Below are 25,907 nucleotides of genomic sequence, written 5' to 3'. Positions count from 1 at the left end.
ATTATAAAAAGTTGTAAAAAGGATAAAAGCATTGTCACTTAATGCCTTGAATAATCCAAACCGTCAAAACAAACAGATTTTTGTAAGATAAAATCTTTTTTTGGCAAAAAAATGTATTCATTAAATATGTCAACCATCAGTATTTCCACATCAAAAAGAATGGATATTTGCTCCCTATTCCTTTCACCTATGGCGTCTGACTTGTGGAGTTTAGGGTTTTATACATTATCAAAATGTAAAAGACACAGCAATATATGTACTTTTCATAATGTCTGAACATTATATGTGACTGGGGACAATGTACAGAGACAAACGACATGGCTGTGTTATAGCAGTAAACACTAATGAATAATAAGTTAGTGCATGCTATGGCACCAGTGCCTCATTTGTAAACCATAGTGTTGCATTTGAAGTTGGATAAAAACTTTGAAGCCTTCCAGTCTGCCACTTTCTCTATCCTTTTTTTAATTATTGCAAAATGTTACATTGTTTTCTTCCCTTTTTTATAAGTCAACTTTCACCTCAAAAAAGTACACAATTTCTAACCTGCAGTCTTACAGTGTTTGCAATTCAGTTTTTGAAAACTTGTCTCGTAATTGAACATTCAGGTGAGAGGAGCACACTGTCATATATTCCATCCCCAAAATTGCCTGATCTCTTGCCTGGTGGACAGGTACTCCATCACGACGTGATAGAATTCCTCTTCCCCTTATTTCAAGTGTATTAGGATACAATGCACTTTGAAGGAAAATGGATTACTGGTTCAGGTAGGTGAAAACCTACTCAAGCAGCAACCACAATCTCTGTCATGGTGAAACAGAAGCAAACCTCAAATTAGCCCAAGCTTAACCTTCTGGTAGCTTGGCACACAGCAGTCAAGCTTAACTTAGAGGCAAGGTGTAAAGCATATATGCAGCATTTAAAACATAATAAAGTGGAAACACAATAGAAGAAAAATACCACCCCAATTTAGAGTAAAATTTAATAAATTACTTGAGACCAAAATGACAAAAGTCCAATTAATAGAACCGGAGATATGCAGTTTTAAAGATGTAAGTGAAAATAGTGACTAAAAGCACAAAGTGCCAACTGTGGTTATCCGGTCTCACTTGACCGGGTTAAAGTCACAAGTTCATGCCGACTACAATGGCGCATGGGCCCGCTAAACAAAGTACCTGAACTCCTCTTGTCGGATATGCATCGTGATGCGCCAGTTCTGTCAACAGGAGCGCAGCTGGACTGGCAGAGCACCTTCAGGCCCACTTCCAAGGGTCCAGGAATGGGGTGGTACCACTTGGCGGGCAACACTCACAGCAGATTGATTCCAGAAGCTGGTTTCAAGGTGATTCTCTGTCCGTGAGGCTTTAATAAGGAGGCCATCCAACTTGCCCTTGGGGTCACTCTGGTGGACCTGGGTTTAAGATGCAGCTCCAGACCTTCTTACTTGGGTAGCAGGGCTGCAGAGTAGCAGAGTAGTAGTCCTTGCAGTAGAGCAGTACAGTAGTCCTTCTGAGTCTTCCAGAGGTGTACTGAAGAGTTAGGTTTGAGGGTCCATTATTTATACCTGGTGGCCACTTTGAAGTGGTAGAAGGTTCTGGAGGTTTCCACCCCCAGAGGTGCTTGGATTTTCCTACCTCTCTGTGCCTGGCCCCAGCGGGTTTAGGGTCACAAAAGACTGGGGTGAAACCCTTTGTGAGTGTGCTCTGGCAGATCCTTTGTGATGTGCAAGTGTGTTAGCTGATCGCTCCAACTCCTCATCAAGTCAGAGATGGCCCATCCTTCCAACACCTATTCCCCCTTTGTCTCACTGTCTGTGAGCAATACACAAATGGCCACTGCCAGGTCCACCTAGTCACGTGACCTAGGATACAGGCTGCAGGCATCAAATGGTTAGGACAAGCAAATGGCAATTTTCTAGGTGTGACTTAAAAACCAGACTTTACCTTTAAAGGGAGTTTTAAATTACATTGCTTTAGACACCAAACTCAACATTTCTACTAGCTCTCAAATTGAATTTTAGCACTTATTAAATGTAATAAGGTAACCCAATGTTATCCAATGGGATTGGTGCGCCTTGCAGTAGTGAAAAAAGAATGTATGGGTTTTTCAATACTAGGTCATGTAAAACTTAAAAGTACAAGTCCAACCTTTAGATACACTGCATCCTGCCCTTAGGGGTGACTTATATTTATTCAAAAAGGGAGTTTAGGCATGGCAAAATGTTTTTTGCCAAGTCGAATTGGCAGTTTAAAACTGCATACAGGCTGCAATGGTATTCCTGAGATCTGTATTAACAGCTTCAATGCTACGGTGATTCATCTTGGATGCTGCACTCCCTTGAATCTCATTGTTCATGACGAGCTGAGCTCGTCATGAGCACACGAGCAGTGTACTGCATGACGAGCTGAGCTCGTCATGAGCATGGAAGGTGTTAAAGACACCATAAGTGGGTGGCAGAATTAGTGCTGCAGCAGGCCCACTTGTGCAAAAACAACAGTTGATGGACAGAATGCAGAACAATGTCATACATTCACCCCAGTACAGAGATCTGGGCCTAAATCCATCTTTTTTTTGCTCACCATGCCATTCCAGTTTGAACCCAGCCATATGCAAATCAGGCTTGACCCTGTGCCCCATGGGAACAGTCCAGCCCGAACTGCCAGGCCAGGTCCTCCCTGGACTGGAAACAAGCATCCTAGGACCGGTTTCGGGCTTTCAGCCCTCATCAGCCAGTGAAATGGAGAGCACAGGACTCACGTCTGAGCATACCCGTCCCCCCCCCCCCCACTTGTAGCATTTAATTTACAGGTCTTGGATGCATGTGGTATCACTTTACTAGGGACCTGCAAGTAGAAAAAATGTGCCAGTTGCGTGTAAGCCATTTTCCCACGTTTAAAGGAGAGAGCACAAACACATTAGCACTGGTTAGCAGTGGTAAAGTCTGCAGAGTCCGAAAGCCAGCACAAACAGTCAGCAAAAACAGGAGGATGGAAGGCAAATGGTAGGGGGAAAAGTGCACCAAAGATGTCAGGTTCAACACACTTATTATAAAGCGGACGGGCTAACCATCACATTTGTGACAGGATACCCATCCACCAAACTGTAAATCAAGCCCTTAATCTCTGGGTGCCCATCCTATAGTAGGCCAGATGAGCGAAAGCCCCCCCTGTAGAAGAATCCATCTTCTTTCAGCATGTCTTTTATACCACATATCAAAAATGTAATCTACGCAAGTTTTGTGAAGCCAGTGTCTCGACTTGCCAGGTTCCTCATTCCCATATGCTCAAGTAAATTATTCATCAGGAAAAGGAAACCTCATGCTGGTCTTCACTGTATAACATAGAACCCTTTTTCCAGTTCTGTTGGAAGGTAAATATTGGGCACTCATATCACGGGATAAGATCAGGTATTCTTTTTATATTGTTTTATTGTTGTAGTGTACTTAAGAAGCTGTACACTGTTATTTTGTAGTACTCCAAGAAAACATTGTAGTGAGTTATTGGACCTAGCATGAAATGCACAGTGGTGCAGCAGTGTGTGCAGGATATAGAGAAATGTTGTATGTACATGACTATAAGAGGTCCTGTGATTAACTAGTGCCCTTCTGTTACAGCACACTGTAGTTAATTGGTACCTCAAGCATTCAATGTAGTGTCCCAATGGTCTTTTAAGTTCCTGTACTAAGGAAACAGTGTGGTCACTTAGTGACTGTAAAATGTACCACAATGTGGTGGGTTAACGTCAGTAGAGTGCATTGCAGTGAGGTGGTTAGTTCCAACAATGCATTGCAATGTGCTGGGTTTTGCTTAAGATGCAGTGTGTAGTGTGTTTCAACAATCCTCAGAGCAGTGTGATGGGCTCCCTGCCATTTACACACAGTTTTGCATGGTAGGTTATTGTCACTTCAGTGCTTACAATGTGATGTATTAATGTCTTTTTGATACAAGGTGGTGGTATGTGTTCCAAGAATGTATATGTGCTAGTTTTCCATCAGAAGTATGCAGAAGAAAATGGTGGGTTTATGTCCCAAGAATGAACTGCACAGTGGTGGATTGTTTTCATTAGGATGATTTGCAGGGTACTGAGATAGCATAAATAGGATGCATTGTATTATTTACGTATAATAATGCTGAGGCAAGAACAATTGCACCTATCACATTTAGTGCATTTTGGTCATAGTCAAGTGGTGCACAAGATCTAGACAAACAGCCTTCTAATCTTCATCACAAGAGTAGCACTCCATATTAACATCATTTGAAATAATCAGCACACACAGTTTACTTTGTAACTGTATAATGTATAGAAGTTTTAGGTCACAGGATGCATAAAGTTCATTCACATATATTTCTTTTTTACAGGAATTTCTTTATTAAAATATTCTTAACACTGATTTTCACACTGTAGCAAACGCGTTTCGTCTTCTTACAAAATACTTTTTCAGGGCTTAGTACATTCAGTATTGTTTAATGGCCACAGACACATTGTTCTCTTGTGCCCAAGCCCTCCTGGTTTGGTTGTGAAGCCATTCCGTCAATCCAGATAAGTACCCATTCGGCAAATACTATGTGCTAGTTGTCACTCGACTTTTTAAATCTTTAAATCAGTGTTAAGAATACTTAAATAAAGAAATTCATATAAAAAAGAAATTATTTGAATGAAGTTTATACATCCTGTGACTTAAAACTTCCATAAATTATATGGTTACAAAGAAAACTGTATGTCCTGATCATTTTCAAATGGTGATAAATAGAATGCAGTTTAGTGTGGAGGTTAGTTTCCATAAGTTGCTGTTTGGTAATTCAGTGAGTGTAGAATTAAGTACAGTACAGTAAACTAATAACTATTAGATGCAGTCTGGTTCAAGGTGTTTGACTGACGAGTAGGGAATAGTTTATTAGGATAAATTCTTATAAACATTACATCCTAAACTTAAAACAAACCAAAATCAAGCATATTAGTAATTTCTTAATAGAATGTAAAAATTGCCCTAAACTTACAGCAATATTATATTTTGAAAACAGTGGTCATCCAAAATTACAACATATAGACAAACATTATAAGCAATCTAATAAAACATGACATACATCTACAGTTAAATTCATGCTAAAGGATAACAATGTGTTTGTGTCGAGGATGACCAGCCCAAGATATTCCAGATCAGATGTAGACCTATTGTAACATGGAAAACCTAGTAGTGCAATTTCATATAAGTCAGATTCATTAGGCAAAGGAATCCAGATTCCCCAACCAATCTATATAAAAGTAAAGATAAAGCTTCTTCACACAAGTATATATCTCCTGTCAAGAGCGGCAGGATTTTGTTAAGACACGCAAAGGTTTCTTTAATGAAATGCGAGTATGAGTATCGGAGAGCTTACAGGGGAACACAATTGCCCACAACTCACTCAAGCAGTTTTTGAACTGCAAAGGAAAGTTAAATTGCCATTCTTTCAAAGCCTTCCTACAGATATAAGGTATTTTGCTAGACTCCATAGTATTTAAAATGGTGGCTCTAGGCCAAAAAGTCCCAAGAGATCAAACCTAGCACTAATCTTATAGCTTGAGTCACATACCCTTACGGGCACTTTTAGTAACTTTTCATGCTAGAATCCTCTGACAGGTACCAGTCAATTTGAGACTCCAGAGAAATCTTATCCTTACAAGCATTCAGAATGGGTTCAAGAGCGAATCTTCAAAAGTGATTTTCAAACTGGAGGACGGCATTTACTGCAGAGTCTATATATCTTTTAATGAGATCAGATGGCTGTCCCGTTACATATTAGATTAGCATGAAAGGCCAATATATTTGTAATATTTGTAATGCATAACCTGCTCCACTTTCATGAAAAAAAGTTACCAAGAGTAGTTATCAGAACAAGATGTGATAACTATGATCCTGTTCTCCATACAGTATTTTTCCAATGAGACCAGTTTCAGTTGAAGGCCAACTGGGGTACAGTCTATTATGGTGAGATCTTCAGTGTAGAAAAGGCACCTAGCATGCATTTCTTCTGTTTTAGGAGAAAAAGACTAAATATTCTGGAGAGATGATGATAGAACTCTACTGAAAAGGACAAAAAGGGCAGAGGGCTAGATACAGTCTTGCTTAACACCATTGAATATTGGAATGTGTGCAGTCACTTGGCCATCAAGGGCAGTTTTTAAACTGAACCCCATTATCATTATGCAAGAGCATTACCATTGGGTGTCATCCGTAACCTCGATTTCGCCCCCAATAAAATTAACAGATCAACATGGTCCATCACAGCCCAAGAGTCCACAAAACAACACAAAGCTGCCTCTCAGACATGATAGTTCTCTGAGTGATAGCCCAAAAAGTAAACAACGATCCAATGTAAAGTAATTAGGATGAAAACCTCCCTGCTCTGTGGTGGCAATGTCTTTACCCCTTATCCTATCTGATAATCTTTTAAAAACTAGTTTAGCATATACCTTTTCAATTATATCCAAAAAAAACAGATAGTAAACAATAGCGCCTGATGCTGATCTAGCTCCTTTTAAGAGCTGGTCTTTTTGTTGTTGCACCTCTCCAAGATGTGGGGATTAACCTTGAAGTAACTATCAACTTAAAAATGGAGCAAAGTGAATCCCCCACCAACTGGGGTTCTAACACACAATATTTTCAGTCACATTATTAACTCTAATGCCTGGGCCTTTTTTCACCCTGCTGCACCAAGTTAATTACATATCTCTCCAACAGCAGGTCTCCCCTCATAGGGGAACAATTAGCAGTGTTTCACTCAGATCCTGAGGAGGTAAGGGGCGGAGATAAAGGATCTACATCCATCAATCAGCTGTGTCACTGCACCCGGAATGCGCTATCCCAAGCCCACTGAACAAAGGAGGGAGCCTAGACCTCTGAAGCCAACACAGGAGGGGGCTCCTCTTTGAAGATATGATGAGAAAAGTCCTGGCAGTGATGTCAGCTAGGGACAGAGCTGAGGCCCCCAGAGGAGATGTGACCATTGACTCCTGGTTGACTTCATTTTGAATTGTCCTATCAGGCTGTGCTGGAGGATTGGCACATGAGTGGAGGATGATGTGCACCCCTGGATAGGCCCGAGTTGCCTCGCTTCTGGATTCTTCCACCCTAAAAAAAAAGTACAAGGGGAGGGATGTTTGGTGTTTTTCCACTGGACACTGGGCCTGGAGGCAGCAGCCATGGACAACTGGAAAGAGGAAACCCTCTAATGCCCATCTGGACTAAGCTAAGTACTCTGACTACAGTTGCTCCCAGGACCAGTGGGGCTCTCCCCCGATCCAGGGAAGCTGGTCCCCTTATACCCCCTAAGGACTAGTTTGGGGGAGAACTGGACTTCAGTGCCAAGGAGGAGAAAAGCACTAGAAGAGAACAAGGAGAAAGGCTGGCGCAGGAAACCAGTGGAACCAGCTTCCTTCAAAGGTCGCCACCTTAGAGGCTAGGATGCCTTATGAAAGTGCTCCAAGTGGCTATGGCTCACTACCAGGAGCAAAATGAGCCCAGGATGGAGCAAAACGGCCCAATCTGGCCCAAAGATACAAGAGGACATACGGCTTTAGGAGACCTGACAGACATTGAGCTAATATTTTGAAAGAGCCAGCTAAAGTAGTTCAGGTGGTTCTGTCAAAACTATGACTATGGCTGGCCATTCTGTGTTATCCTGGAAACAAGGCCAAGATGCCCATGCCCTCTCTGTGGGCCTGTCCAATGCCCTACGTGCTCTTTTGAACTTCCGCTGCCCCTACCCATTGCGGACTTACAGCCTATACAGTCATCCCTAAGTGTGAACCACCCTACTGTTACCAGCCAACAGACTACGCTTAAAATACTCCATCTTAATGTTAGATCCTTCGTCTGCCACCACTTAGATGTCTTTACTATACTTACAGACGAACAGCCTGACATTTTCTTTTTAACAGAAACATGGCTTCACGACGATGCCACAGCAGCTATTAACCTTGCGCTTCCTGATGAATATGTCATGTATACTTTGAATCGCAACTCACGAGGTGGCGGAATTGCGGCTGTAACTAGATCATGCTACCCATGCTCATGGAATACCATTCCCATAGCTGGTTGTGAAAGTGCCCATTTTGCAATTTCCATAAATCCCCAATTTACCATCTCTGGATTACTCATCTACAGACCCCCTGGCCCGGACGCCGCCTTCCGGCTCGCCCTTCCCGAGGTTGTCTCCTCGCTGGCCCTTAGATCAGCTAACTTTAGCATCATAGGTGAGCTCAACCTTCACCTAGATACCCCACTCTCCACTACCGCTAGTAGTTTCCTTGCAGATTTGAGGCCCTACAGCTGTATCAGCTTATTAATCGTCAGACTCATGTGGGCGGGCATATCCTCGATCCCTTTTTGACGAATCTTCATAATGTTACCACTCTCCCACCCAGACCCATGGCCTGGACAGATCACCACCTAATAGAAGTTCAGCTAATATGCAACATCTCTCCTTTTAAGAACTCCACTCCACCGATCTTTAAGCGGCCTTGGAGAAAATTGAGATTGGCCGACTTCCATCAGCTTCTGTCATCGCATCCTCTTGACCCTCCTAAAGATGCCTCGCTGGGATATGACCACTTCTGTGAGTGGCTGACCCTAGCCTTGGACTCCCTAATCCCCGCTAGATGGAGCAAAGTTCGACCTGGTCCTTCTAGCCCGTGGTACGATGACTCCCTTAGGCTTCTTAAGACTGCCTGCAAACGAGCAGAAAGAACCTGGCGTAAGTCTTATGATCCCGACCTCAAGCAGACTTACTTGACTAGTATGAAAGCATACCATCGAGCCATATGTAAAGCCCGAGCCACGTTCTACTCCGAGGAGTTTAAGAATAGCCCTAATCCGACAAAACTCATCTTTAAGGTCTGTAAAGATCTCATCAGCAAGAAAACGGCGGCTATAGAAAAACGCTCCTTGAATCACTGCGAAACGCGAGCGGCCTTCTTTGTAGAGAAAGTCGAGGCGATCTATCGATCATTCCCCCCACAAATTGTACCTATAACCAAATTAGGAAGCAATCCCACGATCACTAGATCTCTCTCGCTTATACCTAAGCCATTTCAGGAAGAGTTTAAAGCCCTTACTATAAAAGTTAAATCAGGCTCACCCGCTGACCCCTTAAGACCTGCACAATTCAATGAATCCGCCGAGATTTGCTTGCCTCCTGTGCTCGATCTAATTGGGCTATCCTTTGAGCCCGGGACTGTTCCCAGTAAATGGAAACAAGCTACGGTTATCCCTATCTTAAAAAGCCCACCTTGGACCCTTCAAAGCCGGAACATTACCGACCCATCTCCCTCCTCCCATGGGTATCCAAACTTGAGGAGGCACATGCCAACAAAATCCTGTCTAACCATCTTCAAAACTCAGGCATTCTAGATCCATCCCAGAATGGTTTCCGTGCAGGCCATAGCACGGTAACTGCTTTGTTGGCCATGGTGGAGCATTTGCGGAAGTTGATAGACGCAGGACAGATGGCGGCACTGATCCTGTTGGATCTCAGTGCCGCTTTCGACACTGTCTCCCATCCCATCCTTCTTCAACGACTACAAGAGGCGGTGTAGAGAATACCACACTAGAATGGTTTCGCTCCTTTTTATCTGGACGCACCTTTAAAGTCTCCACCCCCCCATTTGAATCTGCCTCACGCAATATATCCCAAGGGGTCCCACAGGGCTCGGCACTCAGCCCGACTCTTTTTAATTTATACGTGCAGCCGCTAGCCACTATTGCAAAAAACTGTGGTTTAACCATGGTGTCGTACGCCGACGACACCCAGCTAGCGGTTGCACTAAATGGGGACCCTGCGGTTGAAGCCCCGAAATTCCAGAAAGGCCTAAAGGAGGTGGCCTGTTGGATGACGAAGAACTGTCTCCAACTTAACGCATCAAAAACAGAGGTCCTAGTTCTGGGTAAACAGGCTCATCTTTGGGGAGACCACTGGTGGCCACCGGAGCTAGGCAAAGCCCCCACTCCTGTGACAGAGGCTAAGAACCTCGGGGTCTGGATTGATTCCAACCTTACTTTCATCCCCCATACCAAAAGAGTTGCTGGCACCTGTTTCGGGGTTTTGCAGAGCCTCAGACCTATTTTTAAATTTTTCGATGCTCCAACTAGACAACTCATTATCCAAGCTACAGTACTCTCTAGGTTGGATTACGCCAGTTCGCTTCTTTTGGGCGTTAACCAAGCTGAATTAACACGCCTTCAGCGTGTGCAAAATGCTGCCGCCAGAATGCTAGTAGGCCTGCCCAAATTCTGTTCCGTCAGTCGCACCATCCACGATCTTCACTGGTTGCCTGTCGGACAGAGGATCAAGTTTAAAGCTCTGTGCCTGACCTTTAAGATTCTAAAGGCCTCTTCACCTCCTATTCTTGCACAGGCAATTACCTACTACACCCCTGCTAGAGTACTACGTTCAACGGGTCAATTTCTGGCCTGTGTTCCTCGCTTCAGGAAGGCCAGAGTGGGCGGTCGGTCCTTTGGCGTTCTGGCAGCGAGTCTCTGGAACACACTACCTGTTGACATCCGTGCCATATCTGACATATTGTCTTTCCGAAGAGCTATCAAAACTTTTCTGTTTCCACTTGGTTCCGGCTAATTCCCTCTTCCGGTTGTGTTATTTTGTCCATTATAGCGCCGGGACGCCACTTTGCTGCGGCAGCTGAGCGCTCTATAAATTTTATAACATAACATAACATAACATAACATAAAACAGATATACATTGCAATAAGTACAACTTGACAAAATAAGTAATCATAAAAGAACAAAACTTTTGCGGGATTTTCAAACCTTTGCCCCAAGCTAATCAGTGTCAACAAGTTCTTTTATTGAATATCTGTGCTACCAGTTGCTTTTCTCTAAACCCTTGTGTGCTTGTGGACTCATACCTCATATTTCACAGGTATAGGGGCATATTTATCTTTTGATTGCTCTATCAATTCTAAATTGTAAGTTAAGTCATATTGTTTTTAAATATCACTGAATAAACATTGACCTTTGTTGTGTGGTACAACTGTGTCATAGTCTGCCTGGACATAAGTCTCTACCACCTTCTACATTAAGCCTGACTATTGCATTACTCAACTATTGGATAGTCAAATCAACTTGTAGCTAACACTTTACAGTCCAACTGTACACTTGAATCTGGGACACCAGTGACAAATGCCAGGGACCAAGAAGGTTACTAGTCAGTTGTTACTGGTCATGCTATGACCTCATGGAAAAGGCCTGATGTTAATTATTAGTACATGGCTGGTTTTAACCACTGATACTTAGATTGAACCATAAACAGTGGGGAAAGAAGTGTGGTCACCTTTCCACTGATTCTCTTTTGCCTTGAGCTCACAATAACAAGACAGTCTTGATACCTCCCTGTTTCAGGAAAGGAAGTCAGATTAGGAGAGGACACTCAACTCCACCTAGAATATGCCCATCTTAGATGTAACCATGGGTGCACAAAACATTTCATTACAACGTTTCTGGCATACCATATATGGTGAGGAATGTTGGTTTCTGCCTTTGAAGTAATAAATTAATGGCCTCATGGTTACTACAGGTGGGTCTCGACCTCGCGTGGACACAGTGTGGCCAGTGGATAACGTGTCCAGGTGTCTGGCTTGGGGAGCACATGATCACTATGTGTGCTAGGTCCTGATTGGCTATGTATTCCTAACTCATGTGACATCTGACTTTATCATGTTTTTAGGAGTGCACCTTTCCCCTCTGGCCAAGTTTGCTTTATTGTGCAATCTCCCCTGACCAGTGTAATTTCGCTGCACCTATCTGTGCGTCTGATCAAGAGTTTCCTTCCCGAGTGTTGCCTGCCAGCTACATACTTGCCTACATGTGACCCATCAATCAGTAAATCTGGGCCTAGGTCTCTGGGCCTGCCTGACTACATATCTGCAAGTTGAGGTAAATGTGGAGTTCAGACGGGCAATTAATAAGGATAAGATTTCATATTTATAGACCAATGCATCGATTTCCATATTAACATTATCTTGGAATTGTACCTAAACAGCGTAAAATAGTAGTGTAGGGCAGCTGTAGCTCATGCTGAAACTAGCGTAGCCAGTTTGTTGTGGGCCATAGTGCAAGGATGAGAATGAGCCCCCTGGCTGCTGTTTGAATTATAAAACATCCCAATAATCAGGGTTCACTGGGCCCCTCATGCCACAATATCTGCTACACCAATGAAAGCTACACCAAGCTTAGCCACCCAGAACTTTATGTAGTTGTGGCACCAGAATATGGAGGCCTAAATATCATCTGACAGAAATATAGTCCTAAATATCGTTTATAAAAAATATCCCCTATTGAAGATAACAACAGGAACTCTTCACCCGGTGACAATATTTATGTTGGATGTTATTTGTGTTACCTATATTCTGAAATACACATATTAATTACTACTGAACGTGGTTACTGTGAATAATGTCACAACCTCAAAAAACACATAGTTAATAGATGCATGGATTTGGAGTTAACATTGGTAAAATAAAATATAACTTTAAATTGGAGAACCACCTCTAGGACTAGCACAAAGAATTGAAAGCACAAAGTCAAATATTGGGCTAAAACATACGGAGCAGTCTTACAGATGGAGGGACGAAGATGTCTTATTGAAGCAGACGTACCATTGTCCTGCAACAAGTTGATGCTAGCATCTTAAACGCTGTAAAAAAGAAACCCGCACCGGATGCAAACTCTGATGAATGATGGCAGCAGGGCCTCAGTTACTATTTTGTAACTGAGGCCCTTATTTATGAAGGGCTTACGCCGCTGTTGTGTCGCTTCCTTGTGATGCTGTGGCGGTGTAATCAATGCATCATTTTGTAAAGGCCTGCGCTACATTATACCTTTGTCAGGTTTAATGTATGCAGGGTGGACGTTTCCCCATAAAAAAGCCTCGTAGAAATGGCACCGTGAAATTTGATATTTCACTTCGCCAGTTCTATGACATGACTGTTTCAAAATCCTTACGCCTGCTTCAAGCAGGCATAAGGATTGACGCAGGTCTTTTCACATGGGTTATGACACATTGCTGGAGTCACATCAGTTTTCTGACACTCTCCAGCAATACGTCAATTTTGCACCACCTGATACGTCAGAATTCCTGACGTATCTGTAGAATCTTGCGCCATGTAGGGCCGTATTGTAAATACGGCGCACACATGGTGTAGTAAGGATGGCGCTATAAAAGGTGACAAATCACTGTTTTTGCCCAGCGATGTGTCACTTTTCATAAATGAGGCCCTGAGTGTCTGCCTAAAGCTGGGAAGAAGGCCGACTACTATATATATCCTGTGAACAAAGGAAATAAGGGGATGAAATGAAGGGTAAAAAAAGAAGAGTTGCGGTTAGAATAGTACGATAATTGATACTGTCACAAATAACTAGAGAACACATCATTAAAACATACATTTAGTGGATGACCCATGAACACCTTTAAGTTTCATTAAATACTGTTGATTAGATAAAATATTTTGATAATGTGAACAATATACACAGAGCTTAGCACGCAGATAAAACAACGTATTGTAATGAGATAAGATACTTGTGGATGCTTTGGAAAATTATGATGTGCAAACTGTAAAGGGAAAATAATAAACACGTAATAAAATCTGTGATCTGAAATGCAGTCCTCATGTCACATAGACTAAGGGCCAGATGTATCAAAGGGTTTTGCCCATTCTGTGTCTATGGGGAAATGTGTTGATACATATGGCCCTAAGAGTCATCGCTAATTATATAGCATTTGGTATGTTAAACAATTTTCATTATAGCTACACACTCTGAAGTGCATGCCTCACTTCTAATGTACGAGTTCAAATATATTTGGGCAATTTAATTGATCAGAAACTTAGTTAGGATCCTTTTTTGCTACCAATTTTTTTTTCTATGGACTGTTTAGTGTGGTGTGTGTGGAGCAGGGAGGGTTCCTTGAGACAATTAATGAGGGTTATACCCTAAAGTATCACTGATACTATTTTTTTATTATTTTATTTATAAAGTTTTATATAGCGCGAACAAGATCCTGAAAGGATATCAGAGCACTTTACAGAAGGGTGGAAGAAAGGTCATAAACCCAATATCGACATCAAGTAAGAATACACAACATGAATAATCGCATGATTCTCAGACAAATGACACAAAGGAGAGTAATACAATAAACAGGTACATAGCGGGCTACGAAGGGGGCACACAATGCGGTAAAGAAGAGCAGCATCACATGATGGAACAATGGTTGTAGGATCAGGGATTTCAAGCCAGTGAACCTAGCCCAGATTAAGGCAGGAGTTTGTCCATTAGGAATCTTTTGGCTTCTAGTTTGAAAGCAGTCGTTGAGGAGATTCTGCGTACTTCCGGTGGAAGAGAGTTCCATATCTTTGGGGCAGCCCCGGAGAATGCTCTGTGACAAGTTCTCTTTTTATTCAGGATGAGTAGTTTCAGGAGGAAAGTGTTAGCGCTTCTTGAATCTCTCCCACCAAAGGATAATTCAAGCTTTTGCGCAAGGTACCTGGGAGTTTTGAAATGCAGGGCTTTGTGTGCCAGAACAGCAATCTTTAATTGAATTTGAGCTTTGTAGGGTAACCATTTGAGAGATTTTAGGACTGGGGGATATGTGCTCATTTCGTTTGGCACCTGTGACCAGTCTGGCTGCAGCGTTCAGTGATGCCCTTAGTGGAGCCAGGGTGTATTTGGGAAGGCCACAGAGTATAGCTCTGCCGTAGTCTAGCATCGGCAAGATCAGTGCTTGGACCACCTGCTTGAAATCCTTTGTGGCCGGATTGATTGGTTTGATGTTTCTCAGGGTCCTCATCAAGTGGTTAGCTCCTTAACACACATTGCTGATATGATTTTTCATATTCAGTTGCTTGTCCAGGGTGATTCAGAGAGATTTGGCTGAGTCTATGATGAGGGGGGTGCAGTTGAAGGCCGTGAGGTGATTCAGCCAAAGGACTAGCTTAGGGATGTGGTGTGGGGGAGAGATGAGAAGGAATTTAGTTTTGGAGGTATTGAGCAGTAGATGGTTCTCGGTTAACCAATTTTGTGTAGCCTGAAGGGTAGTGTTGAGTGAGATGATGTTATCCGGGGATGAGATTTTGAAATAAAGTTGTGTGTTGTCAGAGTACATATGGTAGAGAATGTTCGTGGAATTTATTGATTTTTTTAGAGGTTCCAAGAAAAAGGTTGAAGAGGATAGGAGATAGGACAGACCCTTGGGGGACACCCATGAGCACTGCAGAGGGCTGGGAGTGGGAGTGATTTGCCTTGACTCTTTGTGATCTGTGGTGAAGAAAGGAGGAGAACCATTGTAACACCAGACCCGGGAAACCCATCCTGTTCTTAACAATGGATAGGAGGTTGTCGTGATTAACCGTGTCGAATGCGAAGGAAAGGTCAAGAAGAATTAGGAGGCAGGAATCATTTTGGTAAAGCATCTTTAAAATATCATCCATCCTGCGTGAGTGCCGATTGGGTACTGTGCCCCTACCGAAAGCCGGATTGATGCTGGTCTAGGAGTTGGAAGTTCTCTATGTGAGCACAAAGTTGGGATTGTATGCATTTTTCTAGTAGTTTGGCTAGTGTGGGGATGTTGGAGATAGGACGGAAATTATTGAGGTCAGTTTTATTTGCGTTAGTGTTTTTTTAGTATAGGTGACACCTGAGCTGCTTTTAAGCAGTCTGGGATCGTGCCTTGTGATAGAGAGTTGTTCTTTGTCCAGGTGGGGATTAGTACATTCTTAATTTCTTTGAAGATGGCCGGGGGCAATGGCTCACTGAAGTGGTTAGATGGATTGATGTTCTGAAGAATCTTGTTGATGTCTTTTTCACTGAATGGGGTAAAGGTGCCCCATGATGCATTGTTCTTAGTGTTCAAGCTGATAAGTTTGCACTTATCTAAGAGGTCAGGGGATGGCATAGAGCCTTCTTAGAGGCGAGTTCAGTGGTGATGAGCCTTGATTTCTCAATGGAGAAAGCAGCAAGATCCGCACAAGAAGGTGGGATGACTCCAGAATCTGAGTGGTTTGGGCCTGCCACTGATTGCTGTTTGACCAATTTGAAAAGTTTCTTGGGACGGTTTGCAGCTTGATTAATTTGGTGTCTGAAATAGTCTGCCTTGCCGCTCTTGATTTGTTTGTTATAGAAGCTCCTAACATCTCTAAGGAGTTTTAGTTGTTCCGAGGAGGGGTTGGATTTCCAGCTGCCCTAACTTTGCAGCGTTTTCGTGTTAAAGTTGTCGTTGTACCATGGTTTGGACATTTTTGTTGAAGCTTTTTTTTGTTAGAATGGTGCAATATTTTTATGAATTAGGTTTGTCAACCAGTTGATAAGTCGATTGTTCATTGTCTGAATTTAATGGTTTATGTAAATAATTGAATGCTAGTAATTATGTGGTATGATGTCAACACTAATAAATTTGATATTTGAATAAAAACATATATTTTTATATACTTGTCATTATCATGAAGGATAAAGTTACTTTTAGCGTGCCATTGTTGCTCCAAAACCTTAGGCTCCAACTTGTTTGCGTCCTTATGCGTACAATGCCACTCACTTTCCGGGAGATGAAATCGCTTCTCACTGTTAAGAACACAGAGCTTTGCACTGATAGTACCGCACATTCTTGAGGATATATACATGACCCCGTCCCATCTTTGCTACCCATGCCAATCTCCTCTTTAAAATTGAGACGATTACACACTACATATCTAAGCGGTACATTGCTTGAAACTATGGGGGTGGGGGGGGGGCAAACAGGCCGCCCGCTAGTGGCTAAGATATGAACAGCCAGTAGACACAAGCCATGACAAAGGTGACAGGGCAGGATGATAAAGACCAGTACAATACACCTGGGATTATTGGAGCATTCTTCTGGGCGGGGTACGCGGAGTTTCGTATTCGAAATGCAGAACAAACTCCGCCGTGCTACGTGGAGCTCCGCAAGCAGTGGAGTGCATTAGATAAATGCCGTTCGCTGTGATTTTCATTGCCAGGTGCTTGTCCGCACTGTGCAATCATGCTAGACACAAGCTCTATATTGTTTAGTTATCAAAAATGCATCAGACCAAAGTCTTTGCTTAAGATCTATGCAAAGAAATATACAGAATACATACAAGGATAAACATGAACATATGAGTAAAGAGAATTTTTCTTATTTCAAAATATATTTTTTATTTTTTATTATATTTACTTATTCTTTCATCATATTTTACTATTATTCCTTTTATTCCTTTTGTCTTTTGATAATTTTGTGTTATTTCATAAGTTATAGAACAATTCATAAGAAAACCAATATTTACAATGCACATATTACAACCACATATGTACAAAAACACAACTCCTGTATCAGAGACAACAATTTGCAATACTAAACTTAATTGAAAAGAGTGAGAAGGGCTATTTATAACAACAGTTATTGCAAAGGCTGGCGGTCGATGCAAACGCGACGCGCGTTTCGGCAAAAATGCCTTCATCAGGGAGTACCGTCTCAACCTTCTCTAGGTTCTGAAACTGAAGGCTGGTCTTCAGTTTAGATCGACCCATTTCTTTGTTGTATGTCACACGGGATCAGAGTTTCTCTAGGTGTGTATATCTTCTATCTGTGGAGGATAACAAGGTGTCCGGTATTAATTTTTGGGAAGATTTTGGTGTCTTGTAGGATTTTCAATTATCTATACTAGTGTTGATGTTCATCAAAAGGTATAAATATATTGCATTGGGATTATTTTTCTTCACAGGAGCAGGTAACTAATATAGATATTTTACAGATACAATTTATTAGGCATCCTCAGGAATAAGATTGCCCTTAAGCTCGTGAAATAGTTTGTCCCTTCAATGGATTATGTCGTAATGTTTAGCGATATACCAACGCCAAGATTGTCCTATGGGTGCGAAATGACAAAGATTGCCGTAAGGATCATCGCGAACGACAACATGCACAGTGCAGGCGGGTGCTGTTTCCTTTTTTGCTGCTCGAGTAGATTTTTACTCGAGAGGCAGCTTTCTCAACGTGAACGGATGGTTTCTCAACGCTAGCGGTCGCGATCATACGCAACCACTCGCAATGAGAAATCTGACTGCCCGCGTTGAGAAATCTCGCCGGGAGGTTGATTTTCCATGCTCGTGCACACCCACTTGATGTTGACGATCCCAAACGAGGAAAAATCTTGCCCGGAAATGGATTTTCCTCGCTCGTGCTCGCCAACTTGACGAACGTGAGCGAGGAAAAAAACTTTGCTCAGCTATGTGTAGCAGAGTTTTTTAAAACTTCACGAGATCCGCGTAAAGCGGAGTGCGGAAAACTCTGCAAACTCTGTGAGCGGAGCGGAGTTCACTGCCCAAACTTATGACTCCAGAGTGGCTCCTTCGGAATGGGACATTAACTGGTACCTCGAAGACATAGCCCTGGCATGGCTGTCAGATGGACATAGCGAATACCTTCTGCAACCAGTCGACGTTAAAGAGATGATTTAAGCTATTTGCTCTTTGCCTAATGGAAAAGCACCAGGGTAAGATGGACTGCGTGGCAAATTCTATAAGGAATTTGCAGACCTTTTGGTGTCACACCTACTGATGCTCTACATGGAGGCATATGCGAAACAGAGCCTACCGCTGACACTACGAGAAGCCCTTCTCATAGCACTTCTGAAGCCTGACAAACAGCCCGACAAATGTGAATTGTACTGCCCTCTATCACTCATCCATACAGACACCAAACTATTGGCACACATACTTGCCAACAGTCTACGACCATTGGTAACAAATGTGATTCTGCCAGATCAATCTGAATTCATGTCGGATAGATCAACGGCACACAATCTATGGACAATTTTTAGGCTGTTACACTAACTAAAGCCCCGACCTGGCGGCAGCAGCGGTACACTTAAATGCCATCAAAGACTTTGATTCAATAGAATGACCATACATGTTTATTACTCTTAAACACATGGGCATCCCAGAGACATACCTACGATGGGTGCGCCTACTATATACTGCCCCGGTCACTCGTATTCGGATCATTGGATGCACATTCGACCAGATACACATACACTGCGGGATGAGACAGGCATGCCCACTGTCCCCACTTATATTCTCTCCGGCACTAGAACCCCTAGCTTGTAAAATCCACCAAAAACATAAGCACTCTGTGCTTTCAAAGGAGACCGATTGGCATCTCCCTATATGCAGATGACATAGCACTATATGTTAGAAATCCCACGCACAACCTGGCACAACTGCTTTAGGGCGTACATTATATTTTAGGGTTTCTCTGGCCTGAACATCAACTGCTCCAAATCGATAATATTACCACCAACACAAAGCATGATACCGCATACATTAGATTACCCGCTGGAGTGGACCACTGACTCAGTGAATTATCTGGGAGTGTGGATACACAGGGACCCTAACATAGTACTGCATGAAAATTACGAGAAGGCTGGTTAGCCAAGTTGTTGAGTGGATAAAACTGCTGCTCTCTATGGCAGATAGGGTGGCACTCATGAAAATAATCATAGTACCTTGATTCTTATATCTATTCCGTAATATACCCATCGCCCTACCTCAGTCTGATTTCAAACTAATATGCACACAACTGATTACGCTAGCATGGGTGGGAAAGCAACCACATAGCAAATGGGACATTATGATTCTCCCCTATGAGCAGAGAGGGTTTGAGGCACCAGACCTAAATTTATATTACCTATGTGCCCGGGCACAATATGCACATTAGTGGTATTACCCATACCTATCACACCTGGCGATTGAAGAATGGGCGGCACTCACAATGCCGCTCCGATATATACTGATACAAACTCGCAAAACTACAAGCCCTACGGAAATAGACACATTAAAATGCACTGTTGCAGCATGAACCAAACTGGGAGAAAGAGCCCACAAGCTCCCGCTATATGCCCCTGCTCTGCCCTTAGGCCACCACCCAAACATCACAGTCACACAAGATGTGAAAGCAATGGCTCTCCTCAGAGGGGGGGGCTGGAGAAGATGGGTGATATATTTCATGAAGGCGCTTTCTGGATCGGATAGACCTCTCATACATAAATGACGCTACCCCGTTATTTACCTTCACATAGCTCGACCTGCGATCGGCCGTAAGGACACACTACCCTGCCTTTCTGGAAGAACAGACCACACTTAATGCACTACAAACATTACTAGCCTCTGACTGTGGGACTGTGAGTAGATACATGAGTACTGGGAAAAGGTGGGGCACACCCTCGGAGATATGACAATAGATAACATCCAGTCCATAAATGTGCTTACTAGGGCTAGTAAACACCATTCAACCGGCAAATCATAAGTTTATTGCTGTAGCATTGTTACTATTGTTGCTAGCAAAATGGTGGGTGGCAATGCGCTGGGATAAACGCAGAGTTCCAAACCTTCACAATTGGATAACGTACGTGATCAACTGTAAGTCAACACTAGAGACATATGCGGAGGAACTGCCAGTGGCCTCACGGCCACAAGATATGTGGAGTCCATTGGTGTTCTACCATATGGCCAATCCAGACATGTAAGCATGTGGGATATGGGAGCCCTCTGGGGTGGGGGTGGATAAAGTATCAAATTCTATCAGTATTGTAATATGTGTTAGACACAGAACTAAACCTCGAAAATCTATATGTCAAATTGTGAACAACAGGATTTTTGTATGCAGTACTTAAGTTTAAAAAACGGCTTAAAAATAAATAAAACGGATCCGATTGCATGGCAGTATCAACCGATAGCACAGGTGTATGCAAGAGAGCATTAGACATATCAGAAACTTGCAACTTTATCCTGTTTCTGTCATTTAATCATCACCAATTTCTCATAGTGCAGCTACATTTCACAGAAAGAGAATGGGAGGAAGAAAGTGGCTGTGACAGGCAGACAACAAGTTTCTACAAGGCCCAATTTAGAGTTTATCTGCCAGGATACTTCATCACAAATATGGCGGATATCCTGTCCGCCGTGCTATAAGTGCATTTAGGCCTGGCTTTACCATGGTGCGACCGCACTGGGCACTGACTTGGAGGGGGGCCACTGACCTCAGGGGGCAGCTGTGTTCAGCAATAAATTACGATTTAACAGCACCTGCTGCAGATTTCCTAGTGCATCCAGCTTTCAGGCGGCAATAAAAATGTCAAGAAAACTTGTGCAGAGGGAGCTGCATGTTAGCAGTAAGCAGTAAGCCCCACATGTAGGATTGCCTAGAGGTGGTCGAAGGCCACGCCCCTTTTTACACCACTCTGCAAACGAACCTCGTGGTGCACTGCTGGTGGGGGGATGAGGTCCCCTTGTGTCCTGAGGGCCTCAGGAAAACCCTAGAATTTCATTGAAAAAAACAAAGGTTAAAGCAATGTTATAGTTACGTTTAAAGTTTTACTTCCAACATAACGTTTACATTTTTTAAAAAACACTGATATTCACTAGTTATAGTTAATTGAATTACCTGTAACTCTCCCCATTTAATAAGGGGAAATGTACTGTTTTTGACATACCATGTGGATTTTGGTGCATTGCAGCCCCAAATCCGCATGTTATTCCCCAAAAGCTCAAAATATGTGAAATGTATTTATTTATCTGTCTTATAGAGCGCTAACTTGACCCGTTAGGGTATCAGAGCGTTTTACAAGGGAACGTAGCAATATACAGACAGGCTTTGAATCAACCAGTAACGGATCAGGTAGTAGGAGGGCAGGGAGCAGGATACTTAAGGGAAAGAAGGGCACATATTTACAGTTTACATAACCAAGTACTGAAGACGAGATAACATATTTACATATTATGTTTTCAAATGTTCAAGATAATTATTACTCCGATAAATAACTTACCTCGGGGTATCGTTAATTATCTGGTGCAATTAATAATATCACTACCTGACAAACTCAGAATCAGGAACACATTTTTTCTTTCTTTCTAATTAACTATGATAACCTCTTTGGTCCAATTCATTCATTACTGATGAAACTTACCAAAGTACTCAATTCACTACTCTGTGGCAGGCGTCTGCTGTCCTCCCTTTCATAAAGTAAACAAAAAACGAAATGGTTGAATACTAGTTATTTCTTCGGGCTGCAACCGTGTCCAGCAGTTGTTTGCCCACCATGCCACCTCAGTTTAGACCCAGTCATGTGCAAATCAGTCTTGGACCTGATCCATTAGCAACAGTCCAGCCCGAAAATCCAAGCCAGGTGAACAGGACATAAGCAACCCAAGACCTTTTTTGCCTTGTTTGAGGCTTTTAAATCGGATGCAGCTTGGTTCTAATGGCACAGTGAGCACAGGACTCACATCCTCAATTTCCTGGCATGGATATTGCCCTATAGTTTCTTGTAATCTCTCACGTCTATATAGTTAATCTATAAGCAATCTTTGTACTGTCCTGTGGGGGCCTTCCTGTGCCTGCAAGGCCTTTAAACAAAAGTACTAAGGCAGAAAATCAATAGTGGGGCGTAGTTTTCCCAGAAACACCCATATAACTCTAAATAAGTTGCCACAATGCCCTCCCTGACAAAAAGTCACATTGGTTTGCAAGGACCTGTAAATATGATGGCTGAAGATGGGATATGGTGTGTCATATTGGGCGAAATCAGAGACATGAGTGGAATAGCTTTCCATATGAATAGACTATTTTGGTGCATTGTACTATTCCCCTACTCCAGTACCAGTGCACCCCTTTGTACAACACTCCAGTCATACATCAATACATTTATGCAAGCACATATGCAAGTCATACACAAAAGTCACAAAAACACCAGCAGAAAAAGTAGCAGATGTTCCATATCTGCCAATCTCTAAGGACCATATACTTAAAAGACAGACCAATTGGCTTCGTCAGAGCGTGTGCTGTATTAGATCACACAGCTTATTCAACAGTGCTTTCCTTTTCCCATTTTTGAACTGTATGGCAAAAGAATGGGTTTAATTAGTACAATCATGTAATAGACATTTCAGTTGGAGCCCAGAAACATAAAGCTATATTGTGTGTGAATATATATTTTATTTTATTCTAACTCGCACCATTTGTTTACTCTGAAAAGATAGGTTGATCATGCAAATGAAGTTTGGATTGTGGGCAAGCAGCCTGAACCTGACAGCTATGATGGTATAGTGACCAATAGGAAAGGTATCACTATAGCAGCACCTGGGGCTGACTGTATACCTCTGCTGTTCTCTGATCCACTGAGAAAAGTTTGCGGTGCCGCTCATTCAGGTAAGAATGTTACACTATTTTAATGACTAAATATGACTGAATAGTAAAGTAAATCCAGTAGAGCAAAAGAAAATGTTGTTTGTTTACGTTGCTATTCGTAGGCCTTCCTTTGGATGTTGTCTGTTCATGTAATATGCCAAGAATGAAAATTAAATGGTCTTACAAAGAAATCTTTTTAACCTCCAGCTGAAAAATGTGTTCGATATTTCAAGCTCTGATGCAATGAAAATGCCTTTAAATGTTGTGTTTTTTGCTGTGTGTTCAGAGACAGAGGTCAAACGTCAGAGACAGAGGTCAAACGTCAGGCTATGTCTTCGGATGGATTGCTATTTACTCTTTTCACATAGAGAGAGGTGTTTATTTTTCTTTCTTAGACTGCAAAGTGAAAAGATTGTGTAAAAGGAACTATGTGACAATCTTTCTGGGGCACAGGGAGTATGAAAGGAAATACTATAGGACGTTGCTTGTTTTCTAACAACAACATTTTAATACCTGAAAATCAACTGTACAAATATTTCAAAATATATCAGCAGTTTGGAAGGAACAAATGAAACACTTTTTTTTGGTTATTCAGAAGTGTGATGGAAACAAAGATTTTAATATTATTCATTAATTTAATGTAGCGCACGCATCACCCCAGTCGGGGTATCTCGGCGCTTGGTCAAATTCAAGCCTGTGTATGCGACCTAGAACAGTACTGTTTTTAATGATTTCCTGAAATTGGAGTAGTTAGGACAGGTTCGAAGAGAATAAAGCAGACTGTTCTAGGTTCAACCTAGAAACCAATCAAGACACTTTACCTGGCGATGCACAAATGATAAATATTATCAGAAATCCTATTTCCGCAATTTTTTTTATTTGTGTGTGATATATTTTTTGTTTTAGTAAATGTGGGTGTCTGCTGAAATCGGAGGCCAGATTTATCATAGTTTTGCGTTGCTCTTGCGTCACACATGGTGTCTCAAGAGCAAAACAATGCTAAAGAAAGATTTACAAGCAACGGAAGGCCACCTTGTGTGACGCAGCATTTCTTGGTAAATATGGAGTAACGCAGGCAGCGCAAGTCGCTGCCTTTAATTACTGTGCCACGGGACAGCATCCCATGGGTGGACCATGAGGTTTCCCGCTCATCCACCCACGGATTTTGGTGAATTCCCATTTTTACCAATACTGGTACACCTGGGAATGCCTCAAAATTCTACACCTTCCCAGGGGAAGAGCAACAAGGAGAAATATATGTTTTTCTCCCCATTGTTTCCTCTTTCTAAGTGTGCTGCATTCTGCAGAACACTCAGAAAAAAGAAATAGGTCTCAGAGGATTGTTATTGTGCAGGAACGCCTTCCTGCACAAGACACTATCCTACAAGGGTGCCTGCATTGATGCTAGGCAGCAGATTGCGTGGCAGAGCAGACAGAGCAGGAATGCGCCGTACACTTGTATATATGGCACATTCCTGTCTTCTCCCTTTCATGTACTGCAGCAAGTTGACTTGCTGCGTTTTACAGTGTGAACGATTGATGAATCTTGCCCTTAGTGGCTATTTGGATAGAACATGTGCTCTCTGTAATTTACAGTGAGCTGCTGTCTCATGCACTAGTAAAATATTTGCAACAGTATGCTCCAAAATGCAGCAGTGGCTACATGCCATGCCATTACAACTCTCCTGCTGAATGGGCATGATTCATCTGCTACAGTTTGTGTGTTGCTTGGCTTTAGATATAACATTGAAGGCAGCCCCCCCATTTAAAATTGTTCCGGCCTCTCAATTGGTCTCAATTACTTTCTGGCTACTTAATGCCTGCCTCAGAGTCCTGCCCTCCTCGTCCTAGTCCTTACCCATAAGGTCAGCTCTCACCTTGAAGGTATGCAGTTCACCCCTTCAAAAAAAGTAATATGCAATACTTCATCTCCAAATCAAAACAGTGCACACTCTTGTAACTTCTGGATAAGTCAACACACTTTGACATTCCGCCTTGCTCACAACAGAGAATGCCCAACATGCTGCTGGTGGCCAGCCCCACTGCGTATAGCCTTGCAGGACCTGGTCATTTAGCAAGCTCTTTTTCTATTTTTATTTTTTAGTCATCACCAAAAAACATTCCTTTTGAAAGGTGTGGGGGTTTGGGGATTGATTTCTTCCACTTTCTATAGCACCTCTTGGAGGAAATTCCAGGGTCTTATCGATTGCTGAAGTCCTGTTTGTTTTCTTCTCTCCAGCGGATGCATAAGAACCCACACCCGCATACTGGTGAATGTGCTTTCCGTTGCGGAGAAAAAGACACTTTTTATGTGGCGGACATAATACTCGTTCTTTCAACCAAATAAAAGCTCCAAATCCCCTCTATAACGTAAAATATTTGTTGACCTTGACCGGAAGTTTGCAGACAAAAATGTAAGTCCTGACCTTGTTACTAGGCATGCTGAGCCCATGATCTAACGATAGAGACTGCGACTTGACTCCGTACACTCTGATTTTTCCTCCCCCCACCAGATGTTCTCTGATGGCACTTACCATTTAAGAGGACACTTATATTCATTTAAATTATAATTTTTACATTTTTAGTTTTGAACTGCACCTAAACATGTTGATAGTTCAAAAACTATTTTTAGTAACGCATTCTCGACATACACCTAAAATATATCACATAGCCTGCTGCCGACT

General features: G+C 42.4%; 1 protein-coding gene across 2 annotated transcripts in view; it reads left to right on the top strand.

Moving 5' to 3' along the window:
• Positions 1 to 25,907, top strand: part of LACC1 (laccase domain multifunctional purine nucleosidase 1) — a 123,576-nt gene that overhangs the window by 53,248 nt on the left and 44,421 nt on the right. For both annotated transcript variants that reach the window (XM_086935018.1, XM_086935019.1), the window contains exon 4: positions 23,076 to 23,244. In XM_086935018.1, coding sequence (XP_086791144.1) covers positions 23,076 to 23,244 — 169 coding nt within the window. The remainder of the gene's footprint in view (positions 1 to 23,075; positions 23,245 to 25,907) is intronic.

Source organism: Lissotriton vulgaris, chromosome 8 (genome assembly GCF_964263255.1).
Source record: "Lissotriton vulgaris chromosome 8, aLisVul1.2, whole genome shotgun sequence".
Taxonomy (NCBI): Eukaryota; Metazoa; Chordata; class Amphibia; order Caudata; family Salamandridae; genus Lissotriton; species Lissotriton vulgaris.
This window is presented reverse-complemented; position numbering and strand designations above follow the sequence as displayed.